We start from the raw sequence: 27,088 nt of genomic DNA, 5'->3' as shown, positions 1-27,088 counted from the left end.
AGCAACAGAGGGACATGCAGGGGGTTCGATGCCAGTTTTCTCCCACTCGACGGCATCGACATTATGCATGAGTAATATGTGTATGTAAACAAGAGTGTCTATTTGATAATCATTCCGTTCAGTGTTCAGGCATTAACAGTGCTTTAAATTCTTTTTTTTTTTTTTTTTTTTTTTTTTGTAACACAGCCTTTGAGGGTAACATGGGTAGGGTAGGCCAGGACTTGGTGAATATGGAAGGTTCCTCAGCTGCCTAGGATCTCAAGCCCTCCCTGTCAAAGGAATGGGAGTCCCTTAGATTGTATTCAGTAGCACAAAACAGGTGTTCCCAAATAGTTGAAGCTCTAGATAGAGATACAGAGAATTGTATTTGACTGTGTCAAAGAGACCTCAGCGTCTTTGGTTTGGGAGGCACTCCCAAGGTTGTGTCCAGCCCCCACATCCCACCCATGGCCTCTTTGACAGCTAGTGGTTAGGCTTCTGCTCAAATGTCTCCAGGACTACTTGTCCTCTCCCTCACAAGGACAAGCCACCCTAACTCTTAAGACGCCCTTGTTCTTTGCAGGTCTTTCTCATATGATGCTTAAGTCCGCCTCTTGGTGACACCCGTTGGCCCTCCTCTGTAGCACAGTCGCACGCTCTCGTCTGTTTTTGACGAGACGGGCCTTGGAGTCACAAGGAAGTGACCAAACTTTTCTCTAGTTTGAACACTTCCACATTTTCCCAGTGCCCTCTGAGATTTTATGCCCAGGCCCTCGGGCTCTGTGCTTCCTACTCCTGCAGCTCTGTCGTAGCACCGTGTCCTTGCAGGATGATTCCTTTGGCTTAGAAGACACAAGTGTGCCCTCCAGGGATGGAGGGAACCAAGCAAAAAACTAGGCAGTTGGAGCCCACAAGTGTGTCCCCTCCCTGGGCGTCTGGATCACCCTCCAACAGTCTTCATTTCTTGACTTACTAAGAAGGTTTCCAAACTTCCACAAATACCTAGGCCCGCACCCACTTAAAATCATTTGCTTCTTTACTGGCTAATTCACGTCAGCGGGGAATGTGGAGATCTGTGTAGGTCTCAATTTGCTGGTGGGTGGGACACAGACATGATCCTGTCGTGGTGTGCTGAGGTGTGGTTCCTGAACGCTGGCCCCAGGTGGCAGTGGCACAGATGTGTGAGACTCACATCAAGTTGTACCTTCTTCGGGGCAAACCCCCCAGTGCTCATGATTGGAAAAGATGTCACACATACTCTGGTTTCTCTTCAGATTGCATAAATCTTTCGCCTTTTAGAAAAGACGTCACGCAAAGACATTTGTCTAGTGTTTACAGATGAAACCTGTCCACAAAATTCATGACTCGGTACTATATGAAGGCATTGAAACCAGCGCCCATGCCGTTGTAAATCATCTGCTTTGAAAAGTACACAGGCTTTGCCTCTTAGTGTCCCTGTCTGGCCGTGTGGCCTTGGTCAAACCACGGGGCATCTCTGGGCTTTGGCTGCTCAGCCTGTGAGGTGCGGTCTGCTTTGGAGTGTCTGCACTCCCTACTAGGCCTGCAGTAGCTCGCTGAATGTTTTCATGGCTCCTGTGGCAACTAGTGATGCCAGGGGGGCATCTTGGTGTGGGGTAGAGATGGTTCAGCCTTCACGCATTGGACTCGGCCGGTCACTTCCCACGAAGGGTGACCAGACTCCAGCACTGAGTGGCCCTCCCCGACGAGGCATACTGACATCACACAGGAGTCACTCCAGGCCAGCCCTGTTACCTGCTGTGTGACTTCATGCGTGTGACCGTGAGGACCTGGTGGGGCCCAGGAAATGCTCAGTGTGTGCAAGAACAGGGCGACTAGAGACCAACTCCCTGTCCTGGAAGGGTGAAGCCTTGTGGAGAAGAGGAAGTGATCCTGACAGGTTGGAGTCACAAAAGCCTGGCCAGAAGAGACGGGGCCGTGGGGCACCCTGAAGTAGGAGTGTCACTTACAAGGCAGTGGGGATGCAGGTTCTAGACCGCGGGAATGCCGAGAGAGGCTATGGCGGCAGGACACGCTTGCGAAAGACGGTGGGACTTCCTTGAGGGAGTTAGGGTGGAGAGAGAGCAAGTAAGGCCTCAGATGTTGTGTCAGGGGCTTGGGCCTGATTCTTCAGGTTCTGCAAAGACGCATAAAGCTTCTGAAGGAAGAGCGACACGGGAGACTGTTTTAAGATGTTCATGTTAGCTAGAGCATCAGGCCGCATCGTGAAAGGTGCTAGCACCAGAAAGGAAGAGTGCTATAGGCCGAGGAGGACCGTCAGTGCTGTGGAGGACCCTGAGGAGGCCGAGGGAAGGACGGCCTTGGGTTGACTGCTCGAGTGAGGCAGGACACCAGCTACTCGAGGCCAGAAGAACAGGACCAAGAGCTTGGGCTGAGACACGGGAAGTTTATGGATAGCCAAGTGACCGGGAGCTTGAAACAGAGCACCCGGAGCCGAAAGAGTCCGTGCGGGAGCCGTTGAGTGAGAATGGGCTGCTTGAGAGGGGCTGGCCCCACCGGCAGAGTCTGTGGAGGAGAAGGGGCTCGGGGGGGAAATGTGTTGTTCTCAGAGGATTCCTCAGGCCAGGCCTGCAATCAGTAAAAACAGCCACGCTTGTCATTCCTTGCACTGTACCACATTCCAGACATGAAGGTTGGGAGCTCCGAGGCACGCTGCCGATGTGACCAGGCCCACTCCAGTATGACATCCCAGCGCCAGAGTTGTGGAGAAGCTGGCTGCCTTCAGCCCAAGCCTCTGAAGTGTGCCTTCAGCCACACTTAGGCCTCTGGGTCTTTGGCTTTTCTAGGTCTCTTGTGCAATATAAAGGCTATTTCTTGGTCACTGGAAATTAAAAAGGGCCTTGGGTGAGTCGGTCCTCTGCTAAGATTCTATTTATGTCTGATATCTGTTCTTAGTACAAAGTTGCACAGAAACCTTTTTTTTTTTTTTTAATGTTTATTTATTTATATTTAGAGAGAGAAAGAGCATGCTTGCGAGCAGGGGAGGGGCAGAGAGAGAATCCCAAGCAGGCTCCACGCTGCAGTGCAGAGCCGGACATGGGGCTCGAACCCAAGAACCGTGAGAGCATGATCTGAGCTGGAATCAAGAGTCGGATGCCTAACCGACTGAGCCACCCAGGCGCCCCTGTACAGAAACCTTTTGCTCACAGAAAAGTAGCTATAGCTGAAGCAGTGAATAAAACATTGGCTCAGGCTCCGGGCCAGGATCCCAGGAGCTCTCAGTGGGAAGTGCCAGGCCCCAGAATTTTCAGTGTAGCTCTGCCATTAGCACCCCCTGGCCCTTCCGCAGTCCTGTCGGAAGCCCCTCGGGCTGCTTGCTGCCGACGAGCCTGCTTTATTCTGCTGAAATGAACTGAGTGTAAAGGCACACAGACCGAGGAAAATTCGTGCGAGGTGGCAGTGTTGGGAGGCCACCTTTATTTTGCAGGTTACAGCATCTCCTTTTAAACATTATCTGTCTGAACTTTCTGTGTGCGTGTCCACGTATTTTAATTTGTTTTCCAGCAGTTAGATCTTCTAAACCAGCAGGCAAAACTGCATGCATAGCGGAATGGCTCACTGCCCCCGCTGCTGAATTTTCGCCTTGGCCCCTTTGCCCCTCAGCTAAACTCTTCTTAAGGATGCCTCCTTGCCTGCCAGCCCGCCGTCAGCCAGTGCTGTGCTCCTGGCTTCTCTCGCTGTGAGACTGAGCCCCCGTCACATGTCACAGACCGGCAGCTCCCCAGCTCACTCCCACAGGGCTTCCCTCCCCACTGGCCCCACTGGACCTGTGAGATCCCCTTCCGAGCTTTCTAACCCTCCAGACCTGTGGAAGTCAGAACTGCGGTCAGAGACCCAGGCGTCAGTATGTTTTGAAAACTCACCAGGAGGGGTGTGGGGGTGGCTCAGTCTGTTAACTGGCTCAGGTCATGATCTCAGGGTCTGTGGGTTCGAGCCCCACATCGGGCTCTGTGCTGACAGCTCAGAGCCTGGAGCCTGCTTTGGATTCTGTCTCTCCCTCTCTCTCTGCCCCTCCCCTGCTCGTGCTCACTCGCTCACTCTCTCTCAAAAATAAATAAACATTAAAAAAATATTTAGGAGCACGTGGGTAGCTCAGTCGGTTAAACATCTAACTTCGGCTCAGGTCATGATCTCACGGTTCGTGAGTTCGAGCCCTGCGTGGGGGTCAGCACAGAGCCTGGAGCTTGTTTCGGATTCTATGCCTCCCTCTCTCCCTGCGCCTCCCCCACTTGCACTTTGTCTCTTTCTCTCACTCTCAAAAATAAATAAAGATTAAAAAAATGTTTCTAAACTTGCCAGGAGACTCACTCCACAGCCAGCATTGAGAGCTACTTGGGTACAAGTTTCCAAAATAGGGGAGCTTGTTGAATGGCTTGATTGTCCCAGGCTGTATTCGAGGTCACTAAACCACTGTCCCGGCAGGGCCTGGGGACCTGCCTTTAATTAGAGGATAGAGCACATTTGGGAGACACTGCCCTATTGGGCCCGTGGCTGGGGCCAGGCCCTGAACTCAACCTGCCCGGCGTTCAAATGAGAAAGCGGGTGCTTCTGAGTCATTCAGGGGGCACTGCAAACCACCCCCTGCTACAGCTTTGCCCACACTGCGGGAAGACAAGGGCCACGCTTCGCCGCTGCTGGGCGCACTGGAGGACGCTCGCTCAGTCACCACACCGAGGGCACGTTTTCAGCACCCGGGGTGGGGAAATGCTGGAAGGGCAGGGGCAGTGAGGGCTGCCCGCCCCTCTCTGAGCCCTCACGTCCCCTCTCTCACCCTAGGTCCTTCGGGGTCGTTCTCTGGGAGATCGCCACGCTGGCCGAGCAGCCGTACCAGGGCTTGTCCAACGAGCAAGTGCTTCGCTTCGTCATGGAGGGCGGCCTTCTGGACAAGCCGGACAACTGCCCCGACATGCTGTACGTACGCCTGGGCCCCTGATGCCCTCCCTCAGATTCCCCTCCTCGATGACCCTTCCTGGGTCACCCGAGATGGGTGGTTCTGAGAGCCAGTCTCTGCGGCCCGGCAGGTGGAGATGAGGGGGCGGGGTGCAGTTTGGAAGGAGGTTATCCTGATGGAAGGACCCTGGGCCTTTGCGGAGCCACCTTAAGTTCACCGCATCTCCCTTCATCTTTCAGTCCTGGTTTGCACCTGGGGTCTCAGGCCAGACATCTCTGGGAAGTATTTGACCAAAGCGATCCACGCAGAGTTTAAGAAAAAGTGGGGGAGGGGGCAACAACATGGCACTGGTTGCTCTTAAGCCAAATCCCGGAGCCTCTTGCAGCCTTTGGCAGGACTGCTCTGGCACCACGTAGGGCAAACCCCAGGCCTCTTCCCACCGCGTGCCGCCTCCACCGTGGCGCCCCCCCCCCCCCCGGTTTCTTCTCTGCTGAGTGCTGACCAAAGTCATTAGCTGTGAAAGCAACACGCTTTCTGGGGCTTCACCCAGTGACCCATGGGGACCGGGACTGTGGTTCGGCTGGCCCGTCAGGGGGCCCTGACACAGCCCGGGGGTGCACAGCTTTGGGCGCTGGCAGATTCATCACCTCAAACCGCTTCTTTTTAACAACAACAACAAGAACATTCCGCTTTTTGATCCTGAGGTTTGTCCGATGATGGGAGGGTGTCCGTGATCCCTCCTGGGCCTCGCTGCTCAGCGTCCTTAGTCACGATCCTTGTTGGCACAGGTCAGAGCTGTCGAGGGCAAGAGGGCCTCACTGTTCACAGGAGGAACGAGTCAGACGAGGCTGTGAAGGTGTTCTGTGGTTTGGTCATTGGGTGCAGGACAGGAGCAGGGAGAGAGTGTGGACTTGTTTTCCACGTGGACGTTAAGGCAGGGCTCAGAGAGTCTTCTGGATCCCAATGGGTAGAGGTAGGCTACCACTCATGCCTCAGGACCAGTTCCGGAATTTTCCAGAAGTGTTCTTCAGGACAGGTGTGGCTTCACATTGGGAGCAACCCTGGAGGAGATGTCAGGCCGTCTCTGTGTCTGTGTGGAAGACCCCCCCCCCCACAGATAAGCCACCTGCACGCGCACCAGGCCCCCAGTGAGCAGGGGCCCCAGGCCAGGCCTCAGGGTGGTGGGTTTGCCACTATAAGCCTGATACCTCGTCCGCTGGGGACCAGGGAAACTGGCCTCGACAGTCCTGAAACCTTTGCTCCTTGGAGTCTCCCACAGTTTCCTTGGGTCAGGACTCTGGACACGGGTGTGCCGGCCCCTTGGCTCAGTCTCATCAGCCCGAAATCCAGACGTAGCCTGGGGGTGCCAGCATCTGAGGCTCTGGGCCTCCGGCAGGACTCATGCCTAGGGCTGCAGAACCGCCAGCCTTCCGGAGGATGGGTCTTCTCCCACCGGAGTGGCTTACTTCTTCAGGGCCAGCAACAGAATCTCGGCTGCTTTTACCATTCGTTTTAGCTGATTAAGCCACATCCAGCCCAGATCATCTCCCTGCTGGTTAACTCAGAGTCAGCTGATGAGAAAACTCCGTAACGAGGTGAAACCCCATCATCTTTCTTAGTCTGACCCACATTCAGGTGAGGGGTTATACAGGGCGTTGACCCCAGGGGCAGGAATCTGGGGGAGCATCTTAGAATCGGACTACCACAGCTTGGGAAGCAGAAACCAGTGTCCATCAACAAACCAGGGTTTTGTGTATTTTTTCTGAAGCACTTTGTTGCTACCAAAACTGAATCCACGTCGATGTGGTAGGCCTTGTTCCCATGGCTCTGACCATGCGGCTGTAGGACCTCTGGGCTGGGGGACTTGGTGCGGCACCCCGTGCTTCTGGAGTGCATTAGCTGAGCCTTATGCTTCCTAACTGCTGCTTCTCAATGTTTGTTCAGCTGAAGCCCAGGGATAGCTGGTATGGAATTAAGAAAGAGGACCCAAGACTGCCATAGGGGAAGCAGCATTCTGGCATCTACGTGTGTGTGTGTGTGTGTGTGTGTGTGTGTGTGTGTGTGTGTGTGTTGAGGGTGGGGGAGCCCCCTGATCATTTGAGCCCGGGGCTGGACTAGGAAGCCTGCATGGGCCTGGACATGGGGTGCAGAGTAGACCCACCAATGACAGGAGGCCCCATTTCTCAGAGGGCCGTGTATATGGGGCAGGGAGGGGGGATGGGGTTTCCCAGATCCCTCAAGAACCTTCCCAGTTAGCCTCTTCAGGTTTCAGAACGCAAAGGTAGAAGAGACTCAAAAAGTCACTTAGTACATGTTTATTAATTTGCATTTATATTAAATAGGTACATAATACATTTAATTTACATGTATACACATATATATATATAAAGAGAGAGAGAGAGAGGCAGGGAGAGAGGGAGGGAGAGAGAGAGAGAGAGAGAGAGCACACAAACAGGGGAGAGGGGCAAAGAAAGAGAAGGAGGAAAATCCCAAGCAGGCTTTGCAAGCATGGATCCCGACCGGGGACTTGAACTCACAAACCCATGAGATCATGACCTGAGCCAAAACCAAGAGTCGGACACTTAACCAACTGAGCCACCCAGGCGCCCCTCACATTTTCTTCCCTAGCATGGAAACGCTTCCTCTGTGCACCTGTATTAGTTTTTTACACAGTGGGTCATTATCCCAAACCCAACAATGAGCATTTACCATCTCATGGAGTTTCTGAAGGCCTGGAACCTGGGAGCGGCTTAGCGGGATGGCTCTGGCTCAGGGTCTCTCACGAGGCTCCAGCCATCAGAAGGCCTGACTAGGGCCGGGACCCACTTGCAAGTGGCATGCAGCTGGCTTCTCCGAGCAGGGCTTGGCAGACTTACCTCTAGAAAAACAGATAGGAAGTGTTCTCAGCTGTGTGGTCTCATACGATCTCATTGTGCAAACGCAGTCACAGATACCACGTGAATGAGTGTGGCTGTGCTCCGGTAAAACTTTACTTGGGGATACTGAGATTTGGATTTCACATAATTTTCATGTCACAAAACATTCTTATTTTGATTTTTTTTCAACCATTTACAAATACAAAAACCATTCTTAGCTCAGAGGCCTCACCAAAAAAATTGGACAGTAGGCTAGTTTTGGGCCATGGGCCTGTAGCTTGCCCAAGAGCAAAGGACTCCAGAGTGGAGCAGATGCCACAGTGTCCTTCATGGCCAAACCTCAGGGGTGGTCCTCTGTGATGTGGGAGGAGATTACGGGAGGCATGAACCCCAGGAGGTGGGGATCACTGCGGGCTGGGTACCACACCCCACTGACTCCCAGGTTGCCTCACAGGTGACTGTTCTCCATGAACAGTGTGGTCACTGTATTCTTATCAGCTCATTATAAGAAAAATCTTCCTTCAGAGAAAAAAAAAATCTCAGTAATGGAGTATAAGGAGTGATGCCTGCTGAGTTTGCATCCGAGGGTCTGGTGCCAGAATAGAGGCTGATGCTGGGGCTGATGGTGGTGTAGGAAGCTTAGCCACAGTCCGAGAAAGCAGGTGTCGGTTTTGTTCGTGTGGTTTGGGGTAGCGGGAGGAGAGGTTTTATTTTTGAGCTGTCTCTTTCACTCGGAGAAACGGCCTCTGAGAAACTTGTGGGACTCCCTAAAGTTGATCTACCTCCCGGTGACTGGAGTTTTGGTATTAATTTAATATGCCTGGGAAGCAGCCCACCTGCCATGGGAAAGGCGGTAGACTTCCTGTTCCCAGCATAGAGTGACAAAGAAATTCACATGGAGAGGTTACTCTTGGATATTACGTGTTTAGTTCCGGAGGCATTTCTGCTTTGCCCTCCAGAACCCCCCTGGCAAATTGTTCTCCCTCCGAAGAAAACAACAGAATGGAAGGAGGTTAGCTGATGGCGCAGGGAGTGTCCGTGTTGTTCTTCTGAATTTATTGACGAGCTTAGGTAAAGAAGAAGTGTTCTGGGAGAGGGGTTCTTTTGTTACGGGGCACAAAAGAGCGGACTCCCGTTTCTGCCAGAGGAGAGGAACGTCACTGAGCTCCTGGGCGTTGCCCAAAAGCCCTGCTGGGCGCCCGGGTGGGAAAGAAACCACTTCCACTGTGTGGCTCCAGAGGTGTGAGCAGGCACCAGTAGGGTAACCTGGGGGCTGGCGTGCAGCGGCTGTGGGGGGTGGGGGGCTTCGGCTCAGCAGCGGCGTCTTGGTGGTAACTACAAGCAGGTGGGATGGGCTCCTCTGGAGCGGCCAAGAATCCCTCTCCCCTCAACCGCGCAGAGCACTTAGGCTTTAAATCGACAACAAAGCCTGTCCTTAACCTTCTCTTAAGCTCTCGTCTCTGTACCGCCACCGCGAGTGTCCTTGAGCGCCTGTGTCTGCGTGCCGACCGCTGACGTCCCAGAGACAGGGCTGCGAGGCGAGGCCCCAGCTTTCAGAAGCTGGGTGGCAGAAGGACCGGGTTGTAATGCTGCAGGAGAGGGCTCGAGCAGAGGTGCAGCGAGCTGTAAGCCCTGGGCCAAGAAGCCATAGCTTTTCCGGTAAAACTTCCACGGTGTCACAGGTCCAGATCCTTGCCAGGGCACTGCTCAGTATACACAACGCAGGAAAGAATTGGAACTTTTTACCCCAGAGAGTCACGAACTCACAGAGGAGACTGAAACACATTCAGGGGACTCTGGTGGTTCTTGTAGTCTTCAAATATGGTTTTCCCCTTTGCTGTGATCCTGTGCTGGTTGTGTGGGAATAGGGTGCTTGAGTAGAATCCAAACAGTCAGGAAGGGCCATTGGTGCGTGCTTGGCCTCGCAACTACAGGCCGTCCCGTGGTACCTGGGCCCTGAGTCTGGTCTCAGTCCAAAGCCAGAGTGATATGGGACAAGGCGAGGGGCAGGCCTGCCGTCCCACTGGCAGGCGCCGCTGAGAAGCGGCTCATAAGACAATCCTGGCTGTTCTAGGCTGCCAGGAGGAGGTGGAGGAGGGGTGTGCCAAGCCCTGCAGGGCCTTTCTAGAATCTGGTCTTTGTTGCATCGGTTGGGTTGTCACGGGGCTGAGGCTGGGCTGCCTCTCACACCTGGGCTTGTGATCACCACCTGCGTGCATGCAGCAGGGCCTAGAGGAAGGTGGCGATCCTGAGGCCCCCTATGTGCAGGATGGGAGGGGTCGGGACAGTTGTCCCTCTTCCCTCACACCACCTCCTCGGGTCACACTTGCCTCTGTGAAGTGGCTTCACAGCAGGGCAGCAGCCCCCTTTGGTCCTGTTCCTGCCCCAGGTGGAGGGTCTGCACATCCCCTCACCCCCCACGAGGGGGCCTTGGGTAAAGCACTGCTCCAGAGCGGATAGTTCTAAAACGTGCCTTTAAAAAAATTTTTTTAATGTTTATTTATTTTTGAGAGAGCGAGCAAGCAGGGGAGGGGCAGAGAGAGGGGGAAAACATGTGCCTTTTTAAAGAAGAGTTTTATCAGCTCATAAATCCTTCTAGAGTCTACTGGAAAGTTTTCTTGTGGAGATAGTGTAAACAAGGTCTTGAGTCCTACAGAGTAAGAAAGACTTCCTTTTATGGGCAGCCCTGGAAGGCTTTAAGAGAGGCATCACATGGTTTGTTTGTGCTGATGTCACTCCAGTCACTGGTGGCACCTCTCAGCACCTCCCCCCCTCCCCCTGGCCACAGGGGCACTGAGCCAGGGCACATCACATGTTCTTGGCCTTGGCTGCGCTTCTATTCAGGGACGAGTCAGTCAGCCAGAGAGGAAATCACAGCCGAGCCACAGAGAGGGGTTTCGAGTATTTATGGCCCCATTTGTTGGGGGTGGGGGGTGGGAAGGGAGTCCTTTCTCTTGGGCAGCAATGGGAGGGAAGGGAAGGCAGGCTTGTGTGCCACGTGACCCCAGGCAGGAGCTGTCACACGGTGACTATGAGGACAGGAACGGCTCTCCTAGGGGGACCATGGTTTCCCTTGTTGAGGTGGAGAAAATTCCTTTTCCTGAGGTAGGTGGTTTTCAAAGCACAACCATACTCTTTCGCACAGAATGCCATCCTGCTCCCGCCTCACCAGTTTGGGGGCCTTGGACAAATTATTTACCCTCTTGGTGTTTCTGCTGCTTCATCTACAAAATGGGGACATGTTACAATGCACCTACTTCTAGGACTTGAGAGGATTCAAGCAGTTCACACACACAAAACCCCGCCTGCCCGACACCCTGTGTGTTACTGGGTGCATTAACCAAAGGTTAGCCCTGCCACATGGTTAGCGGCGTGGCCAAGGCGAGAAATCTGGTCTTCGTATTTTGTCCACATCTTTTTCTGCTAGAGCACGAGTGGTAAACGTTTTCCATAAAGGGCCACACGGCCGGTATCTTGGGCTTCTAGGCCAGGCAGTCTCTGTTCCAGCTACTCACCTAGCAGGTGTCCCTTGAAAGCAGCCACAGACATATGTGAACAGATGGGTGTGGCTGGTCCAGTACAACATAATCTGCAAAAACTGATTTCTAAAACCCGGCAGCGACACAGGCAGAAAGCCTCTCTCAGGCTCCCACCCTCCGGGCAGGTCACGTACTCTTCCCGCCCGGGCCGGACCGGACACCTTTCCCCCCAGGACTTCCAAGGTAGCTTGGCCAGGTTGGCTTAGGGCTTTGTCTTTGCAGACTGGTCTCCGTGCTCCCTGGGCTTCTTCCCTGAGGCCAAACGAGCAAGTGGTCAGTCAAGCCTTCCATTTAGCCGTTTTTATTGAAAAGTGTCTTCTTTAGCCAGAAGTTTTTTTTTCAATATATGAAATTTATTGTCAAATTGGTTTCCATACAACACCCAGTGCTCATCCCAAAAGGTGCCCTCCTCAATACCCATCACCCACCCTCCCCTCCCTCCCACCCCCCATCAACCTTCAGTTTGTTCTCAGTTTTTAAGTGTTCTCTTATACTTTGGCTCTCTCCCACTCTAACCTTTTTTTTTTTCTTCCCCTCCCCCATGGGTTTCTGTTAAGTTTCTCAGGATCCACATAAGAGTGAAAACATGTGGTATCTGTCTTTCTCAGTATGGCTTATTTCACTTAGCATAACATTCTCCAGTTCCAACCACGTTGCTACAAAGGGCCATATTTCATTCTTTCTCATTGCCACGTAGTACTCCATTGTGTATATAAGCCGCAATTTCTTTATCCATTCATCAGTTGATGGACATTTAGGCTCCTTCCATAATTTGGCTATTGTTGAAAGTGCTGCTATAAACATGGGGGTACAAATGCCCCTATGCATCAGCACTTCTGTCTCTTTGGGTAAATTCCTAGCAGTGCTACTGCTGGGTCATAGGGTAGGTCTATTTTTAATTTTTTGAGGAACCTCCACACTGTTTTCCAGAGCGGCTGCACCAATTTGCATTCCCACCAACAGTGCAAGAGGGTTCCTGTTTCTCCACATCCTCTCCAGCATCTATAGTCTCCTGATTTGTTCATTTTGGCCACTCTGACTTAGCCAGAAGTTTTAAAAATTGTTTTAATGTTTATTTTTGAGAGACAGAGCGTGAGCAGAGGAGGGGCAGAGAGAGAGAGGGAGACAGAATCGGAAGCAGGCTCCAGGCTCTGGGCTGTCTGCACAGCACCACATGTGGGGCTTGAACCCACAGACTGTGAGATCATGAGCTTAACCGCTTAATGCCCCTCTTTAGCCAGAAGTTTTAAAACAAACACAGAATAGTATCTTCTGGCGAGAACAGTAATGGAAGGGAAGGCTCTTCTGTGCCAAGCTCACGCGAGAAAGGGCCGCCCGCCAACCCCTTCTCGGAACCATAGCCTCCTCTGGCTCTGTGGCCAGTCTGGATGTCAGTCACCCTCCTTTTTGCTCCCAAGGTCCACTCAGCTGGGTCTCTCTGCATTCTGGGTTCATAAGAAGTACGCCTTCCTCCCCTGGTCATCCTGAACCCTTGTCCAAGCCCAGGCCTCCCCTGGGTCCAGGCTGCTGGCTGTACCACAACACCATCCCTCTTTCTTCCTTGTGCAGCCTCCTGCTCTCCGGCGGGGGGCGGGGGACGGCCACCTCCTGTGGCCCACTGGACTCTGAAGGCTTCAGAGAGGTTTGTGGCCCAAGTGCCACCGTGGTCCAGCTGGTGAGACCCGGCACAGGCTTCATGCCATGTTCTTTGCCCGCCCCCTTGCCTAGGCAGGGCCCCTCTCACCTTCCCGCCTTGTCGGCATCTGGCTACACGTCTTCATAGGACTCTGATTCATTTGGCTCAGCCTGGACCCGAGGCCAGAGCCCGGGTGGTGGGGCAGGCAGCAGGCAGCCTGGGCGGCGCTAGACCGGGACCTCAGACCCTAGATGCACGCTCCTTCTGTCTTGTGGCCTTCCCCCCTCACTGCCAGCCGTGCCCGGCCCCAGGCCCCAGAAAGAAGCTTAGAAATTGCATAGGTGGCACGAAAGGGAGGGTCACTGTCGGGATAGCTGTGATCGCTCCTAAGCCTTTTTTTTTTTTTTTTTTTTTAAGTTTATTTTTATTTGAGAGAGTCCAAGCAGGGAAGGGCAGAAAGAGAGCAGGGGGGGAGAGAGAGAGAGAAAGAGAGAGAATCCCAAGCAGGTTCCACACTGTCAGCACAGAGCCCAATGCGGGGCTGGAAGTCGCAAACTATGAGACTATGACCTGAGCTGAAGTCGCACGTTTAACCGACTGAGCCACCTAGGCACCCCTCTTTAGCCAGAACTTTTAAAACAAAACAGAGAATAGAATCTTCTGGTGACAACAGTAGCAGAAGGGAAGCAGTGGAAGTCAAGAGTCAGATGCTCGACCAACTGAGCCACCCAGGTGCCCCCATTCTTAAGCCTTATTAGTGAGAAACCAGAGGCTTCCTGCACTCTAATTCTGGAAGTAATGTTTCACTGGTGGCTCCAAGAGACACTTCAGATAGGACGCTCTGTAGGTTTTTGTTTGTATTTTTATTTCTTAGCACTGTCCCCATAACACCTGTCATGCCAGACTCTGTGTAAACCTAGATTTGTCCTCAGGAAATGAGAGGTTGGGTTTTGGCCCCGGGGAGGGTCCTGGGTCCCCGGAGTGAAAGCGGCGTGGGGCCAGTCGGGTCGTCAAGAGAGAAATGGCCCAGCTGCCTCCCTGCTCTCAGTGCCCACGCGTGGGTGGAGGCCACAGCAGGTGGCCCCGGAGCCACCGTTCGCGGCCGGGCCCACCGTCTGTCTGTCTCCGCCTCAGGTTTGAACTGATGCGCATGTGCTGGCAGTACAACCCCAAGATGAGGCCTTCCTTCCTGGAGATCATCAGCAGCATCAAGGACGAGATGGAACCCGGCTTCCGGGAGGTCTCCTTCTACTACAGCGAGGAGAACAAGCCGCCCGAGCCGGAGGAGCTGGATCTGGAGCCGGAGGACATGGAGAGCGTCCCCCTGGACCCCTCCGCCTCCTCGTCCTCCCTGCCGCTGCCCGACAGACACTCAGGACACAAGGCCGAGAACGGCCCGGGCCCCGGCGTGCTGGTTCTCCGAGCCAGCTTCGACGAGAGACAGCCTTACGCGCACATGAACGGGGGACGCAAGAACGAGAGGGCCTTGCCTCTGCCCCAGTCTTCGACCTGCTGATCCTCGGATCCCGGATCCCGTGCAAACAGTAACGTGTGTGCACGCTCGGCGGCGGGTGGGGGGAGAGAGTTTTAACAATCTATTCACAGCCTCCTGTACCTCAGTGGATCTTCAGAACTGCCATTGCTGCCCACGGGAGACGGCTTCTCTGCAGTAAACACATTTGGGATGTTCCTTTTTTCAATATGCAAGCAGCTTTTTATTTCCCTACCCGAACCCTTAACTGACATGGGCCTTTAAGAACCTTAATGACAACACTTAATAGCAACAGAACACTTGAGAATCGAGTCTCCTCACTCTTTCCCGGTCTCTCCTCTCATTATCTGTCTCCCTCCCTCTCCCCCCGCCCCTTCTCTCTCTCTCTCTCTCTCTCTCTCTCTCTCTCTCTCTCTCTCTCTCACCTTTCTCTTTCTTTCTGCTTCATGATAGAAAAACATCTGCCGCAACCCCAGCTGGGACGCCCTTTTGCTCAGATTGAGGAAATGGCTGTCCCTCCCTGCGGCCCCCACCCCCACTGCCCCTGTACACACCTGCCTATCACCGTAGGTCTTTATAAACAAAACAAAACAAAACACCTTGAGACGGGATTTTTTTAACTGTATCTTTAACCTTTTTAGGGACATAACGAGATTTAAAAAGGGCCATCATTCATTCAAGGTTGTCACCATTTTAATGCTGCCAAATTCTGCCAAAACCCTGAACTTCCTCCCTCACGACCCCCGCACTTATCTCCTTGTTTCCAGAGGCATGGGGCGAGCATGGTATCTAGTCACGTCATTTAAGAGCCACATGGATGATGCACTCCATCTGGTCGCCCCTGGCGTTCTTTTCAAGTCTTACGTTCACACAGGTCTGATCGCTTTCTGACTAGGCTATTGTTTGGGGGGAAGTGGACAGGATGGGATTTTCTCTCGGTGGAGACTGGGAGAAGTTGAACCCGGCTTCCCTGACCCTCTCCCCCACCCCCACCTGCTAGCCCCCCGGAATTGTGGAGGAAACAGGCCGTGTCGTGAGCCTGGAAGACAGGCTTTGAGTCAAGGTCATCCACGTGCCAGTCTCCTGTCCCCCCCCACCCTTGGCCCCCCGCTCCCGGCCCCCAGGACACAGATGGGAAGGGGTTTCCAGGGACTCAGCCCAACTGTTTATGCAGGTTTGCAAGGAAAAGAAATTCAAACACCACCACAACAGTAAGAAGCAAAGCAGTAAATGGATTCAAGCATTCTAAGCTTTGTTGACATTTTCTCTGTTACTAGGACTTCTTCATGGGTCTTACAGTTCTATGTTAGACCATGAAACATTTGCATACACATCGTCTTTAATGTCACTTTTATAACTTTTTTACGGTTCAGATATTCATCTATACGTCTGTACAGAAAAAAAAAAAAGCTGCTATTTTTTTTGTCCTTTATCTTTGTGGATTTAATCTATGAAAACCTTCAGGTCTACCCTCCTTCCCTCTCTGCTCACTCCAAGAAACTTCTTATGCTTTGTACTAGAGTGCGTGACTTTCTTCCTCTCTTCCCAGTAATCGATACTTCTCGAACATAATTTGCCATGAACTGTTTGATGCCTTTTTATAAATACACCCTCCCCTCCCCGCTCCCCCTGCCCGTTAGTTACGTTCTCACCCCTAGGCTGTGTGGGCACGAGGCTGGCGAGGGAGGCAGCGCCCCCCACCCCTCACCCGGCCTGCTCTCTCACCGCGCTGGAGTCTGTTACAGTGCAAGACATGACGCAAACTCAGGTCAGAAAACAAAAGGTTAAATACGTCGCACGTCCTCGTTCAGTGTTTCTAGTCGCGTTGTTGGACAGTCTCACCTTCACTTTCCCTCACCTTCGTTTTGGTTGTGACACACATATCTCTATTTTTTTAATTACTGGGTACAACAGCAGTTTGAACTGCAGACGCTAGGCATTTGGATTACTTTTTTTTTTTTTTTTATGGATATTTAATCCTTCCATCCCATGAAAAACAGCTGCTGAGTCCAAGGGTGCAGCGGAGCGGGGTCCGGCGGGCCCCTCCATGGCCTCCGCCACCACCCTCCAGACCCACCTACCTGTCTCCAGAACCAGAAACTCCCTGGGGGGCCTCCCGGGCACTGGCGGGGAGGGAGCCACGGGGGTGGCCCCCTCAGGGCGTCAGCCAGCCCCCCACCCCCACCCCCTCCAGGGTGCAGGGCCGGAGGGGTCGGGCACGCATGGGCACCATGGTGGCCAATGGCCCTGGAGCCCGGTGCGCTCCCCGGGGGGGGGGGGGGGGGGGGGTGGCAGGGGAGGGACCAGAGCCCTGGCGCTGGCTCGCTTCTCCTCGGCCAGGAATCCCAGTCCTCCGGGCCCGGGGGTCTTGTTTTGTTTAGTTTTTAGCACTTCTCACCAGAGTGATGACAGCACCCGAGTTGCTTCTGGGATGGAAATGTTTCAATTACGAGGAGGAACAAAGCTAAAGTCTGATGGTTGCTAGTCGTGACGAGATGAAACACGAGAAAGCAAGCGTGTCGTGCTTTTTCTGGTCAGTACCTTAAGTCCTGCGATGTTCTCTAGCCTCTGCCCCATGGTTTTTCTCCCTTAAGAAAAAAAAAATGAGAAAAAGAAAAAAAGTTAAGAAGGTATTCTATGTAGGAGTTTTAATTTATTTTGTGATACCAGTTTCAATCACTGTAGAGAAGCCCCCAGTGATGAATTTAAATACTGAGGAAAGGGTTTTGTGTGCGTGTGCGTGTGTGTGTAAGACAGGACAGTTTTCGGGTTTCTTTTGGTTTTTTGGTTTTGTTTTCGTGTTTTGGTTTTGGTTTTCAAACATTTATCTACCTCACTCTTCTTTTTTATATGTGTATATATACAGAAGAATACATATCCCATCTCTCAGCACCTGACAATATGCCGTTGATATCGGTAACCTCATCCACACCACAGGCCGAGCACATGAGGCAGGGAGAGGCCAGGAGGCTGTATTCGGGGGTCGAAGCAACACTAACCCGCCTCTGCGCTCATTTCAGACAGCTTGCCTTTCTCCCAGATGTCTCGTTTCTTTCTCCTCCTCCTCCTCGCTTGGTCTCCTAAGAGGCTCCTCCTTAGGATTCCCTTCCTGGCGGGCGGGGGGAGGCCGCCCGGCTGTCCCAGGCCGTCACTGAAACGGACTTTGCGCAGAGTGAATGACACACAGATTCTGTCATCTGGAAGAGCGCTCGTTTTGCAGGTTTTGAGGACAGGGAGCACCGCGGGGGGGGGCAGTCAGTCTCTGGGCGTAACCGCACCTGTACGCGTGCGGTGTCCGGGTCTCGGGCCGCTGCTCTGGCCGCCGAGCCCCAGGCCTGCGCCGGTTCAGTTCGGTGGTGCGGCCACATCAGCGCTTTGAGCCCCTGGCCCGCCAGGCCTCCTGCCCGAGAAAGCAGGCCTTCCTGCACTCGAGGATGCACGCGGGAGAAAAGCTCCCCGCCCCCCCCCCCCCCCCCCCCCCCCCCCCCGACTGTTCCTCCACCTCACCCTCCTCTCCTCCTCCCCCCGGGGAAAACAGAGACCAAACCTGCGGGCTGGAAGGGGCTGGCGGTCGGCGCCCGGCCTTCTCCCCGGGTGGCACTGCCTCCTGCCCGGGGCCTCACCTCCATCCCATCACCTGCTGCTCCCGGGCGGACGGCGCGCTGCCCGCTTCCAGATGCTGCTCTCGCAGGCACCGGTGATCCTCTCTGGGAGACGCGGTGGCGGTTTTCCCGAAGGGCGGTGGCTCCTTTCAGATCCCGCACCGCAGTTCCGTCCTGCGAGCACACTACTCTCTTTCCCCAGCCCCCTGGCATCTTAAGGTCACTGAGAAATACTGTCGGATCAGGGTTTTCTTCTTCCGCACTGTAGGTGACCCCTGGGAATAGTAGCCTCTCCTCTTTTGCACAAACCTACCGGTTTCCACAACTGGATTTCTACAGATCATTCAGCTGGTTCTAAGGGTTTTGTTTCAACTGTCCTCGAGTTGTTGGTGTCCTTCTGTCTTTGTTTTACGTAGGTGGTTTCTCTTTAAGTAGAAAGAAAACAGTAATAGCATAGTGCCCATCCTAACGAAAGCTTCAGAAACACTTAAATAAAAGAAAATTTTGCTTGCGTGACGGTGCAGTCATTTTACTGGACCAAACCACCCACCTTGACTTTACCAAGGCATCATCTGTCCACAGTTCTAGCCTCATTTTATGCTGATTTTCCCACCTCTTCTTGATTTTTCTCTTTCGTATGCTCCACATAATTTAATCAAGCTGCGTTGTGGCATTTTTCCACGCAACCTCCTCCTGACAGCAGCTCACGCTGCTTGAAGTGACGTGAACCACTGAGGCACATCATGGAATTGATGTGAGCATTAAAACGATAGCACACACAGCCCTTCCCCGAGGCAGCAGGAGCTGGCGTGTTCTGGAGACACTGTCGAACGTCAGCCGTGTGACGCCCAGACCACTCCAGCTCTCCTTTGTGGGATGTGGTGACGTTTGACACACAGTTGGAATGAGCGTCCTCCTTGGAAGATGGAAGACCGTGTTCATGGCCGGCAGCGGCCTCTCCTTCCAACCTGTCTCTTAGGACTTGGGACGACATTTCAATGGTAGGAAAAGTGGCTTGGTAAAATTAAAAAAAAAAAAAAAAAAAAAAAAAAAGTGGTGACTGTGGAACTAGCCGACGGCAAAATGCTTGGCGTGAGGTGTGGTGTGTTTTGGTCGGGATAACAGATTTCCGAGCCGAGTATGATGCCAAATTCTAGGCCAGTTTGTCCCACCAAAGCCTCTTTGTCAGCGGCTCACCTCCGTTGGTGGGTGGCTGTGCATGATGCAGGCTGCTGCTGTGGCAAGGTCACACTATAGTTCAGATCGGTGAGAAGGCTAGGATGCTTGGCCCAAGGTCCTCAGCTGTCACTGCCGGGTCCTCCCCGGGGTGGCCAGTGTCAAAGGCAACTCCTTTCCAAAACATAGGCACCCTCCGGTTGACAGTAATGCTCCACAGTATGCCTTGGCCCATTCCAGCAGTCCCAGAAACGCATTTAAGGTTTGGGGTTCTTTTGTTACTGTTACTTCTGTGTTTGTCGGCTGTTTTTGTCATTGTTGTTGTTTTTGTTTTGTTTTTTTAATTTCCTGGGCTAAGCAGCATTGGGCGATACGGACCAGATCCACTCTCTAAGCACCAGTGATGAAAGTCAAACTTTCTTCCTCCCCTCTGACTAGTCGGTGGCACAAATGAGAACTTCAAGAGAGGATGTTGTGTAGATTGAACCTCTGTTGCCAGAGATGCTGAAGATACAGACCTTGGACAGGCCAGAGGGTTTCATTTTGGGCGTCCAGCTTAGATGGCTAGTTGGTCATTTAGAGAAAAAGCAGATGAACACCCCTTGAGGGTGGGATGATCAGGCAGCGGGAAAGCACTGTACCAGGGTCATGACGTGACATGGAGCAGAGTGGCGAGCAGAAGGGTACAGGGCTAGCAAGAAGTGTGGGCCACGTTTTGAACTTGATGGTTTCTGACGGTATCAGACCACATCAAGGCGCAACAGTTATCCAAGGGCATTTGGTTTCAACAAATAAACCTGACATCCTACTTTGGAAACGGTCGTTGCAGTTAAGTGAGATCGTTCAAGAATGCGAACTGCATCACAACGGTCGGTTGTCAGTTCTGGGGCATGACTTTAGGGTTTTGTTTTACTTTGTTATGCAAGAACATAATGATCACTCATCTGTACGTCCACGTTTGTGTGTGTCCACATCTTTCTGGTAAACATTGTTTTAATTAGTCACTCATTAGTGTTTTCAATAGGGCTCTTAAGTCCAGTAGATTACGGGTAGTCAGTTGACGAAGATCTGGTTTACAAGAACTAATTAAATGTTTCATTGCATTTTTGTAAGAACATAGAATAATTTTATAAAATGTTTGTAGTTTATAATTGCCGAAAATAATTTAAAGACACTTTTTTTCTCTGTGTGTGCAAATGTGTGTTTGTGATCCATTTTTTTAGGACACCTGTTTACTAGCTAGCTTTACAATATGCCAAAAAAAAAAAAAAAAGTTTTTTGTTTTTTTTTTTCCCCCTGACCCAGGCCGTTGGTTCACCCTCTTTTCCCCCATGCTTTGTGCCCTAGTTTATAACAAAGGAATGATGATGATTTAAGAAGTAGTTCTGTATCTTCAGTATCTTGGTCTTCCAGAACCCTCTGGTTGGGAAGGGGATCATCTTTCACTGGTCATTTCCCTTTGGAGTGTAAGACTGAAGGAGCCTCATTGGCCAAGCACCCGGCAGAGGCGTTGCAGCCCAGCGGTGGCCCTGGCACTCCTGAGCGTCTGGTTTGGTTGGTCGGGCCGTCACCGTGGGCATGCAGTGCCTGGAGAGGGAAGGACCTGATGGCGCGGTGATCACAGCATGCAGACTTATCACGCTAATGATGATAACTCTGTGCGCACAGGCCGTTTGCTTACATGCCTCATATCGTGATTAGCGCTTTGTTCTAACAAGGAAGAGACCCTATTTCTTTTCTTTAAGGCAGAACACCGAAGATACATTTTTCCAGTCCAAAACAAGTCCTTTTGCGTAAAAAGTACACACACACACACACAAAAATGTGTTTAAGTCGGACTCCATTTCCTCTCGCTCCCAATGGATTATTGGCCATGTCTACACTACTCCACAAAATCTCCATCGTTAGAAACATCTGGATGTTTTGCACTACATGGGAGAAAGGTCCAGAAACAATTGATTTTTTGTTTTCAACTGTTCATTCAGATGTTTGGCGTTGCATACACACACCCACAGGTGGAACAGGTGCTTGGCGAAAACACCTGTCTGCTTTCTAAGCCAGTGAGGTTGAGGTGAGAGGTTTGCCAGCGTGTCTACCTCTGGGGCAAAGAGAAAAAAGAATCAAACCAGAAGGCGCAATGGAATGGATGCATCGCAAATAATGCATTTTCTGAGTTTCCTTGTTTAAAAAAAAGTTTTTTAAAAAAGTATAAAAAAAGGTAATAACATGGCCAATTTGTTACATAAAATGACTTTCTGTGTATAAATTATTCCTAAAAAAAAAAACCCTCTGTTTATATTAAAAAAAATCAGTAGATGAAAAAAATTTCAAAATGTTTTTGTATATTCTGTTGTAAGAATTTATTCCTGTTACTGCGATATACTCTGGATTCTTTACATTATGAAAAAAAAAAAAGAAACTTTGTCTATTTTGAATGGCTGAAGCTAAGGCAACTTTAGTTTCTCTTACTCTGCTTTTTTCTAGTAGTTAAAGTACTACATGGTTTAAGTTAAATAAAAAGAATTCTGTATGCATTTTTGGTCTCTGATTTCGTTCCCCTCCCTTTCTGGAAGAGTCCCCACGCTTCTGAGGCAGGGGAGCTGAGCTACGTGTGGCATGTGTGTGTTCACACATGTCGCTTGGAGGTGTTCTGCGTGAAGGCTTTGCTTTATTTCTGACAGCTGAGTCTTTGCAGCATGCAAATTGCTGAAGACGGAAGCTCTTCTCCCTCCCTCCATTAAAGCAGCTAGCAGAAAATTTGAATACATAAGATAGAGAAATCTGTACTTCGTTTTTGACTGATCCGTAGACTTTTCCTGTACCTTCCACTGACAAAAGTTAGGCCGAGCCAGGTTTGCCCTCGGGTGACTCTGGGACGAAGGACTCCAACTTCGCATTTCCCTGTCCTTGTTGGTACCTCGTGGCCAGCATACCTTGTCAGGAGGCATGTGAGACCCAAGCAGGCCCACACGGGGGTGTGGCCCCCTGGCGGTGTTCAAAATGTTACTTTCTAGCTGATGACCTTGGCCTGTCCCGGGGCCTCTACAATCTGGGCTTCCTCCCCCCCACCCCAGTGTGGGAAGGGGGGGGAGGATGGCTATAGGAAGAAATGTGAATATATGTTCAAAGGCAACAAGCTGTAAGTGTTCTGGAATCAGACCAGAAATGCATAGGCACATCAGGCAAGCTGAGCATTTCACGAAACTTCGATGGTAAGAAACTACACTCCAGGAACAAGGTCAGACACCGTGTAAAGGGCAGGGTAGCAAGGTGCGGGCAGCAGAGGTCAAAGGCCACGGTTATTTCAGATCCGATGAGTCGCACAAATACTTGGACCTAAAAACAAAAGGCCTTTCTCAAAGAGAGGGCCCCAGGGTTTCTGCTCACCCCTGGCACTCGGGACCGTCAGTAGCCCGATGAGTACAGGCAGACGCACTTCCGGGGCACGGGCGGGGGTGTGGGCTGCCGTGGGGACACAGGACCCAGGCGCGGCGCTCCCACGATCCCCGGCCGATCAGGGTCGCGCTCCCAGCTTGTGGCGGCGCCTTCCGCGCCCGTCCTCAGCCGGAAGCAGCAGCAGTGTCTTCTCAGGGTGAAGGTGCTGCGTCTTTACAAACGTTAGAGCCTCTCCCCACCGCGCCACTTCTTAAAGAGCACAGATCCCGCGGGGCTATTTCTGTACTTCCCAGGCGGGTCCAGCCACAAGCCCAGATTCTGCAAGGGGGGGCGGGGGGTGCTCACACATCCGTTCTCTCACCAGATATTCATGACTCTGCAAAGGAAGGACTTTACTCTTCTTCGGATGAGCAAACATACAGACGTGCCGGAGACCCGCCCCCCCCCCCCCCGCCCCCAGCTATTAAGTGACCAACCCAGGGTTCAACCTGTTTAAGCTGGGTCAGCTCTCGGACTCAGAACCGCCAGGTAACAGCCCCAAGTAAACAGGCCCCAGGATGTACCGACAGGGGGATGTGAGTGGGCCCTCTGGGATTCTCCCTGAGGAACATCAGAGGTCACACAGGGGGAGATGATGGGGACGGTCATCAAGAGGGAGCTCTGGGCCTCCCAACTGGCTGACATCTAAAAGTTTATAAAACATGCATTGCCTGGTGCCAAGCAGTCTGAAATGACCCTGAGACTGGGTCCCGAGGCCCCCTGCTTGCCCGGGCCTGAGACAGAAGCTACAGGGGGTGGAGGGTGGGCACGGGGCTCTGGGTAGCAGGTGTTTGCCTACAAATACAGAAGGCTCTCCACTTTAGCAACCAGTGCGGCCAGACCCACGCTTGTGCATGCTGGCTGTACCATCCTGCTTAGCTGCCTTTGATCTGCTACAATGTGACTCTGAACTGGTTTATGTCAAACAACCGAGTTTCATTTGCAAAAGGGGTCCTGTAAAGTCTGTTCCAAAGGCACAAGTGTGCTAGAGAGCTAATGATCAAACAAGCAAGGCCCGCCCAGTTCCTCTGTTATTAAGCTGCAAATGCTTTTTCTTATGGTGAAGGAATCTGGATACTAAGTGAATAATGCTTTTTTTTTAAAGGTAATTAAATGAAAGTGATAGGGAGCACAACAAGGAACAAGAAATTTACCAGACCTTAGCCACCTTCAACCCCTTCCTCCAAAAAAACAATGTATCTCGTTGGATATCTGCCCCTAGCAAACACAAGATAAAACCTTGCTTTGAGCAGCTTGGCACAAGACCCAGTGCCAAGTGTTTGCCCAAAGGCAACATGATAGCTGAGAAGGGGAGATTCTGCTTCTAAAAAGTAAGTATAACACCCATTGTGGCAGAGAAGCCAAACCTAGCTATTCTCCTTTAAGACCAGACACTAAAGGGGCGCCTGGGTGGCTCAGTCAGTTAAGCATCCGACTTTGGCTCAGGTCTTGATCTCACCGTGAGTTCAAGCCCTGCGTCAGGCTCTGTGCTGACAGCTCAGAGCTTGGAGCCTCCTTCGGATTCTGTGCCTCCCTATCTCTCTGCCCCCGCCCTGCTCACACTCTGTCTCTGGCTCTCAAAAAGTGAATAAACGTTAAAAATAAAAAATTTAGGGGCGCCTGAGTGGCTCAGTTGGTTCGGCTCAGGTCATGATCTCGTGGTCTGTGAGTCTGAGCCCTGCGTTGGGCTCTGTGCTGACAGCTCGGAGCCTGGAGCCTGTTTCTGATTCTGTGTGTCCCACTCTCTCTGCCCCTCCCCTGCTCATGCTCTCTCTCTCTGTCAAAAATAAATAAACATTTAAAAAAAAATTTAAGGGGTACCTGGGTGGCTCAGTAGGTTAAGCATCCGACTTCAGCTCAGGTCATGATCTTGCAGTCCATGAGTTCGCGCCCCACATGGGGCTCTGTGCCGACAGTTCAGAGCCTAGAGCCTGCTTCAGATTCTGTGTCTCCCTCTCTCTGCCCCTCCTCTGTTCGTGCTCTCTCTCTCTCTCTCTCTCAAAAATAAATAAACATTAAAAGAAAAAAAAATTTCATGGCTAAAGGGTAAATTTTATCCTGTGCATGAAAACACAATTTTTTTTTAAAGACATTAGAAAAAGAAAAACCAAACACTAGAGACCCAGTGGCTCAGAAGCTGCACCCAGCACCTGGAGGCATGAGCTGGGCGGCCAGGAACGGGGTACCCAGCGGCAGCTACACCTGTGTTTCCCCACGGCCAGCTGGTCACAGATCACCCCGTCACCCGCAGCTCTGCCAAACAGGTCTGCGGTTTTAGCAATCCGGGCAGGATCACACAGGCCCGCTGCACAGTCTTTTTAAGAGGGGGAAAAAAATTACTAGGATTTCATTTTATTGTCATGAAAACCATAACTGAAGCTAGTTAATCCCTTGTGAAATGTCTGCCTTTCAGAGTGTTCTTCTTTCTTCTGACAATAAAATAACCCTTTGTGATTTCGTTGGGCTAATTTAGAGCTTTTTCCCTCTGTGTAAACTGTTTTACAAGCCATTTTTAAAAAGTCTCTCAAAGCACAGTTGAACTCTGCACACGGGATTGAAACATTTAATTTTCTCTAAAGGAGCAGTCCCCCCATCGGTTCCCCGGGGCTGGAATCACCGAGGTTGAGTTTTCTGCAAACCGGGCTTTGAGCTCGGGCTTTCTCATCTCGTCCAGCACGTCCTGGGAGCCAACAGGATAATGGAGGCACGCGGACGAGGGCCGTGCGCCCATTCCCATGATGCAAAGACAGGTAGCAGGTGTAATCACAGACGTATCTGCAACCACACAAAGTGCCACCATACTCCTGGCGCGGGCCTCTTACCCCAGGGCAACGTAAGCAAAAGGGCCTCCGCAGCACCCCCAAAGCCTGAGGGGGGTAGGCTGCCACCCAGGAAGACTTCTGTTTTGTTCTTCTGCCTCAGTAAGCGCACGTGGCTGGGAGTGAGCCGGGAAGAGACTGACTCTTGGTCTCACCGTCCCACGACCATCAAGTGGCCAGGCCCGGGAAGGGACCAGATTTTCAAAGCGACTAGTCCCAAACCCCTTTTCCCCTAGGAACCCCTCTCTTTCGTGTCTGCACTGAGTCACTTCTTCATTCATTCTCTTGTGGGCGGGGGGGCTATCCACTGCGGGTCAGAGTTCGCAGGAACAAGGTAAATCAACCTGTGTGTGGGGCTGAATCAGAATAGTTAACTCACAACTCGGGCCGCAAGAAATAAAAACAAAGCATCCACAGACTTTAGTGGCTCTCGAAACACGCCTTCCCATCTCTTCTCTAGCAAGGCACCAAAGGCCCGGATGGAGGGAGCGGGGGTTGGAACCGAGACCCCGGGGGGGTGGAGGGGGGGCGGAGGGGGGGCGAGACGACCACGCGCTGGTCTGCACCGCGTGAGCAAGTGGCCGCTGCACGGCACAGGATGGCCTCCCGGTGGGGAAGGGGGACGACCCGGGAGGGGGGCTGGTCGTGCGGCCGCGCGTCCTCCCCACCCGCCCGGGGAACGACCCCGCCGCGCGCACCTGCCTGCATTGCGAGAGTAGACCACCTGCGCGCCCTCCACCGCCACCAGCTCGCTGAGTGCCCTCGTGCTGACCCCGGACGCGATCACTTCCGGGCCATCCGGAAGGCCCTCGCCGCGAGCGCGGGCCTGAAGCCCCGGATGTCGGCATCCCAGGAACCTCGGTTCTTGGCGCGCTCTTCCAGCACGACGGCCTTGGTGGAGGCGTCCAGCTCTATGTGCACGACAAGCTGCAGAAGCACAAGGGAGGGCGGAGAGCATAGGGAAACCGAGGCCTGCTCTGCCTTCCCGGATGTAGCTGAAGGGCCAAACCGAGGGAGAACCAGCCCCGGGCCCAAAGCAGCTCCAACCCCACATCTGGCCGGCACAACCTCCGGGACTCCCCGTCGACCGCCCCTCATGGATGTGCTGGAATGAAAAACAGCCGGATAGAAACCCATGCGGCATTTCATTTAACTGCTTTTATATGTCCAAATATTCTGGCAGGAAAACGTATTCCCTTCTTTGCCCCCCGGCGGGTGGCTAAGGCTCGCACAGGAGAAGCTTCCCATTTCTGGAGAATCTTCCGGCTCTTTTATGAAACCCTAATAAAGGAAGTTAGTAACAATGCACTAAAATATTGGCAGGGTTTTTTGAGCTGATTATTTTTCCTCTTTGAAAAAATAGCTGCAGAGCATTTTATCCACACACCTGAGTCTTAACGGCTTGGTGCTGCACGTTGTGTTGATCTCATCATTGGAGCTTCCTGTTTTGTGGACGTTTGTACAGTTTTGTCCATTTTGGGGACAGTTTTTCATATAACTCTATTCGGATTAAAAAAAAAAAAAAAGGCTGGGCGTCATGAAGATGAGACCTCCCTCCGCCTCTCTTCTAGTCCCAGAAGGTCCTCGCCCCCGCCCCCCCCCCC

At 52.3% G+C, this 27,088-nt stretch overlaps 2 protein-coding genes across 3 annotated transcripts in view; one reads left to right on the top strand and one right to left on the bottom strand.

Annotated features, from left to right (window-relative positions):
- The window catches only part of IGF1R (insulin like growth factor 1 receptor), a 309,794-nt gene extending 293,721 nt beyond the window's left edge, over nt 1-16,073 (top strand). For both annotated transcript variants that reach the window (XM_040493771.1, XM_040493772.1), the window contains 2 exons: nt 4,795-4,929; nt 14,095-16,073. In XM_040493771.1, coding sequence (XP_040349705.1) covers nt 4,795-4,929; nt 14,095-14,476 — 517 coding nt within the window. In that variant the 3' untranslated portion in view covers nt 14,477-16,073. The remainder of the gene's footprint in view (nt 1-4,794; nt 4,930-14,094) is intronic.
- An 8,581-nt stretch (nt 16,074-24,654) lies between these two features.
- Nucleotides 24,655-26,691, bottom strand: PGPEP1L (pyroglutamyl-peptidase I like). The gene is given in 4 exon segments (XM_040493773.1): nt 24,655-25,346; nt 25,348-25,440; nt 26,183-26,304; nt 26,307-26,691. Coding segments are annotated over 4 exon segments (660 nt in total). The 5' UTR covers nt 26,634-26,691; the 3' UTR covers nt 24,655-25,228.
- Nucleotides 26,692-27,088: the final 397 nt, after the last annotated feature.

This window comes from Herpailurus yagouaroundi, unplaced genomic scaffold, assembly GCF_014898765.1.
Source record: "Herpailurus yagouaroundi ecotype Mexico unplaced genomic scaffold, PumYag 185, whole genome shotgun sequence".
Taxonomy (NCBI): Eukaryota; Metazoa; Chordata; class Mammalia; order Carnivora; family Felidae; genus Herpailurus; species Herpailurus yagouaroundi.
This window is presented reverse-complemented; position numbering and strand designations above follow the sequence as displayed.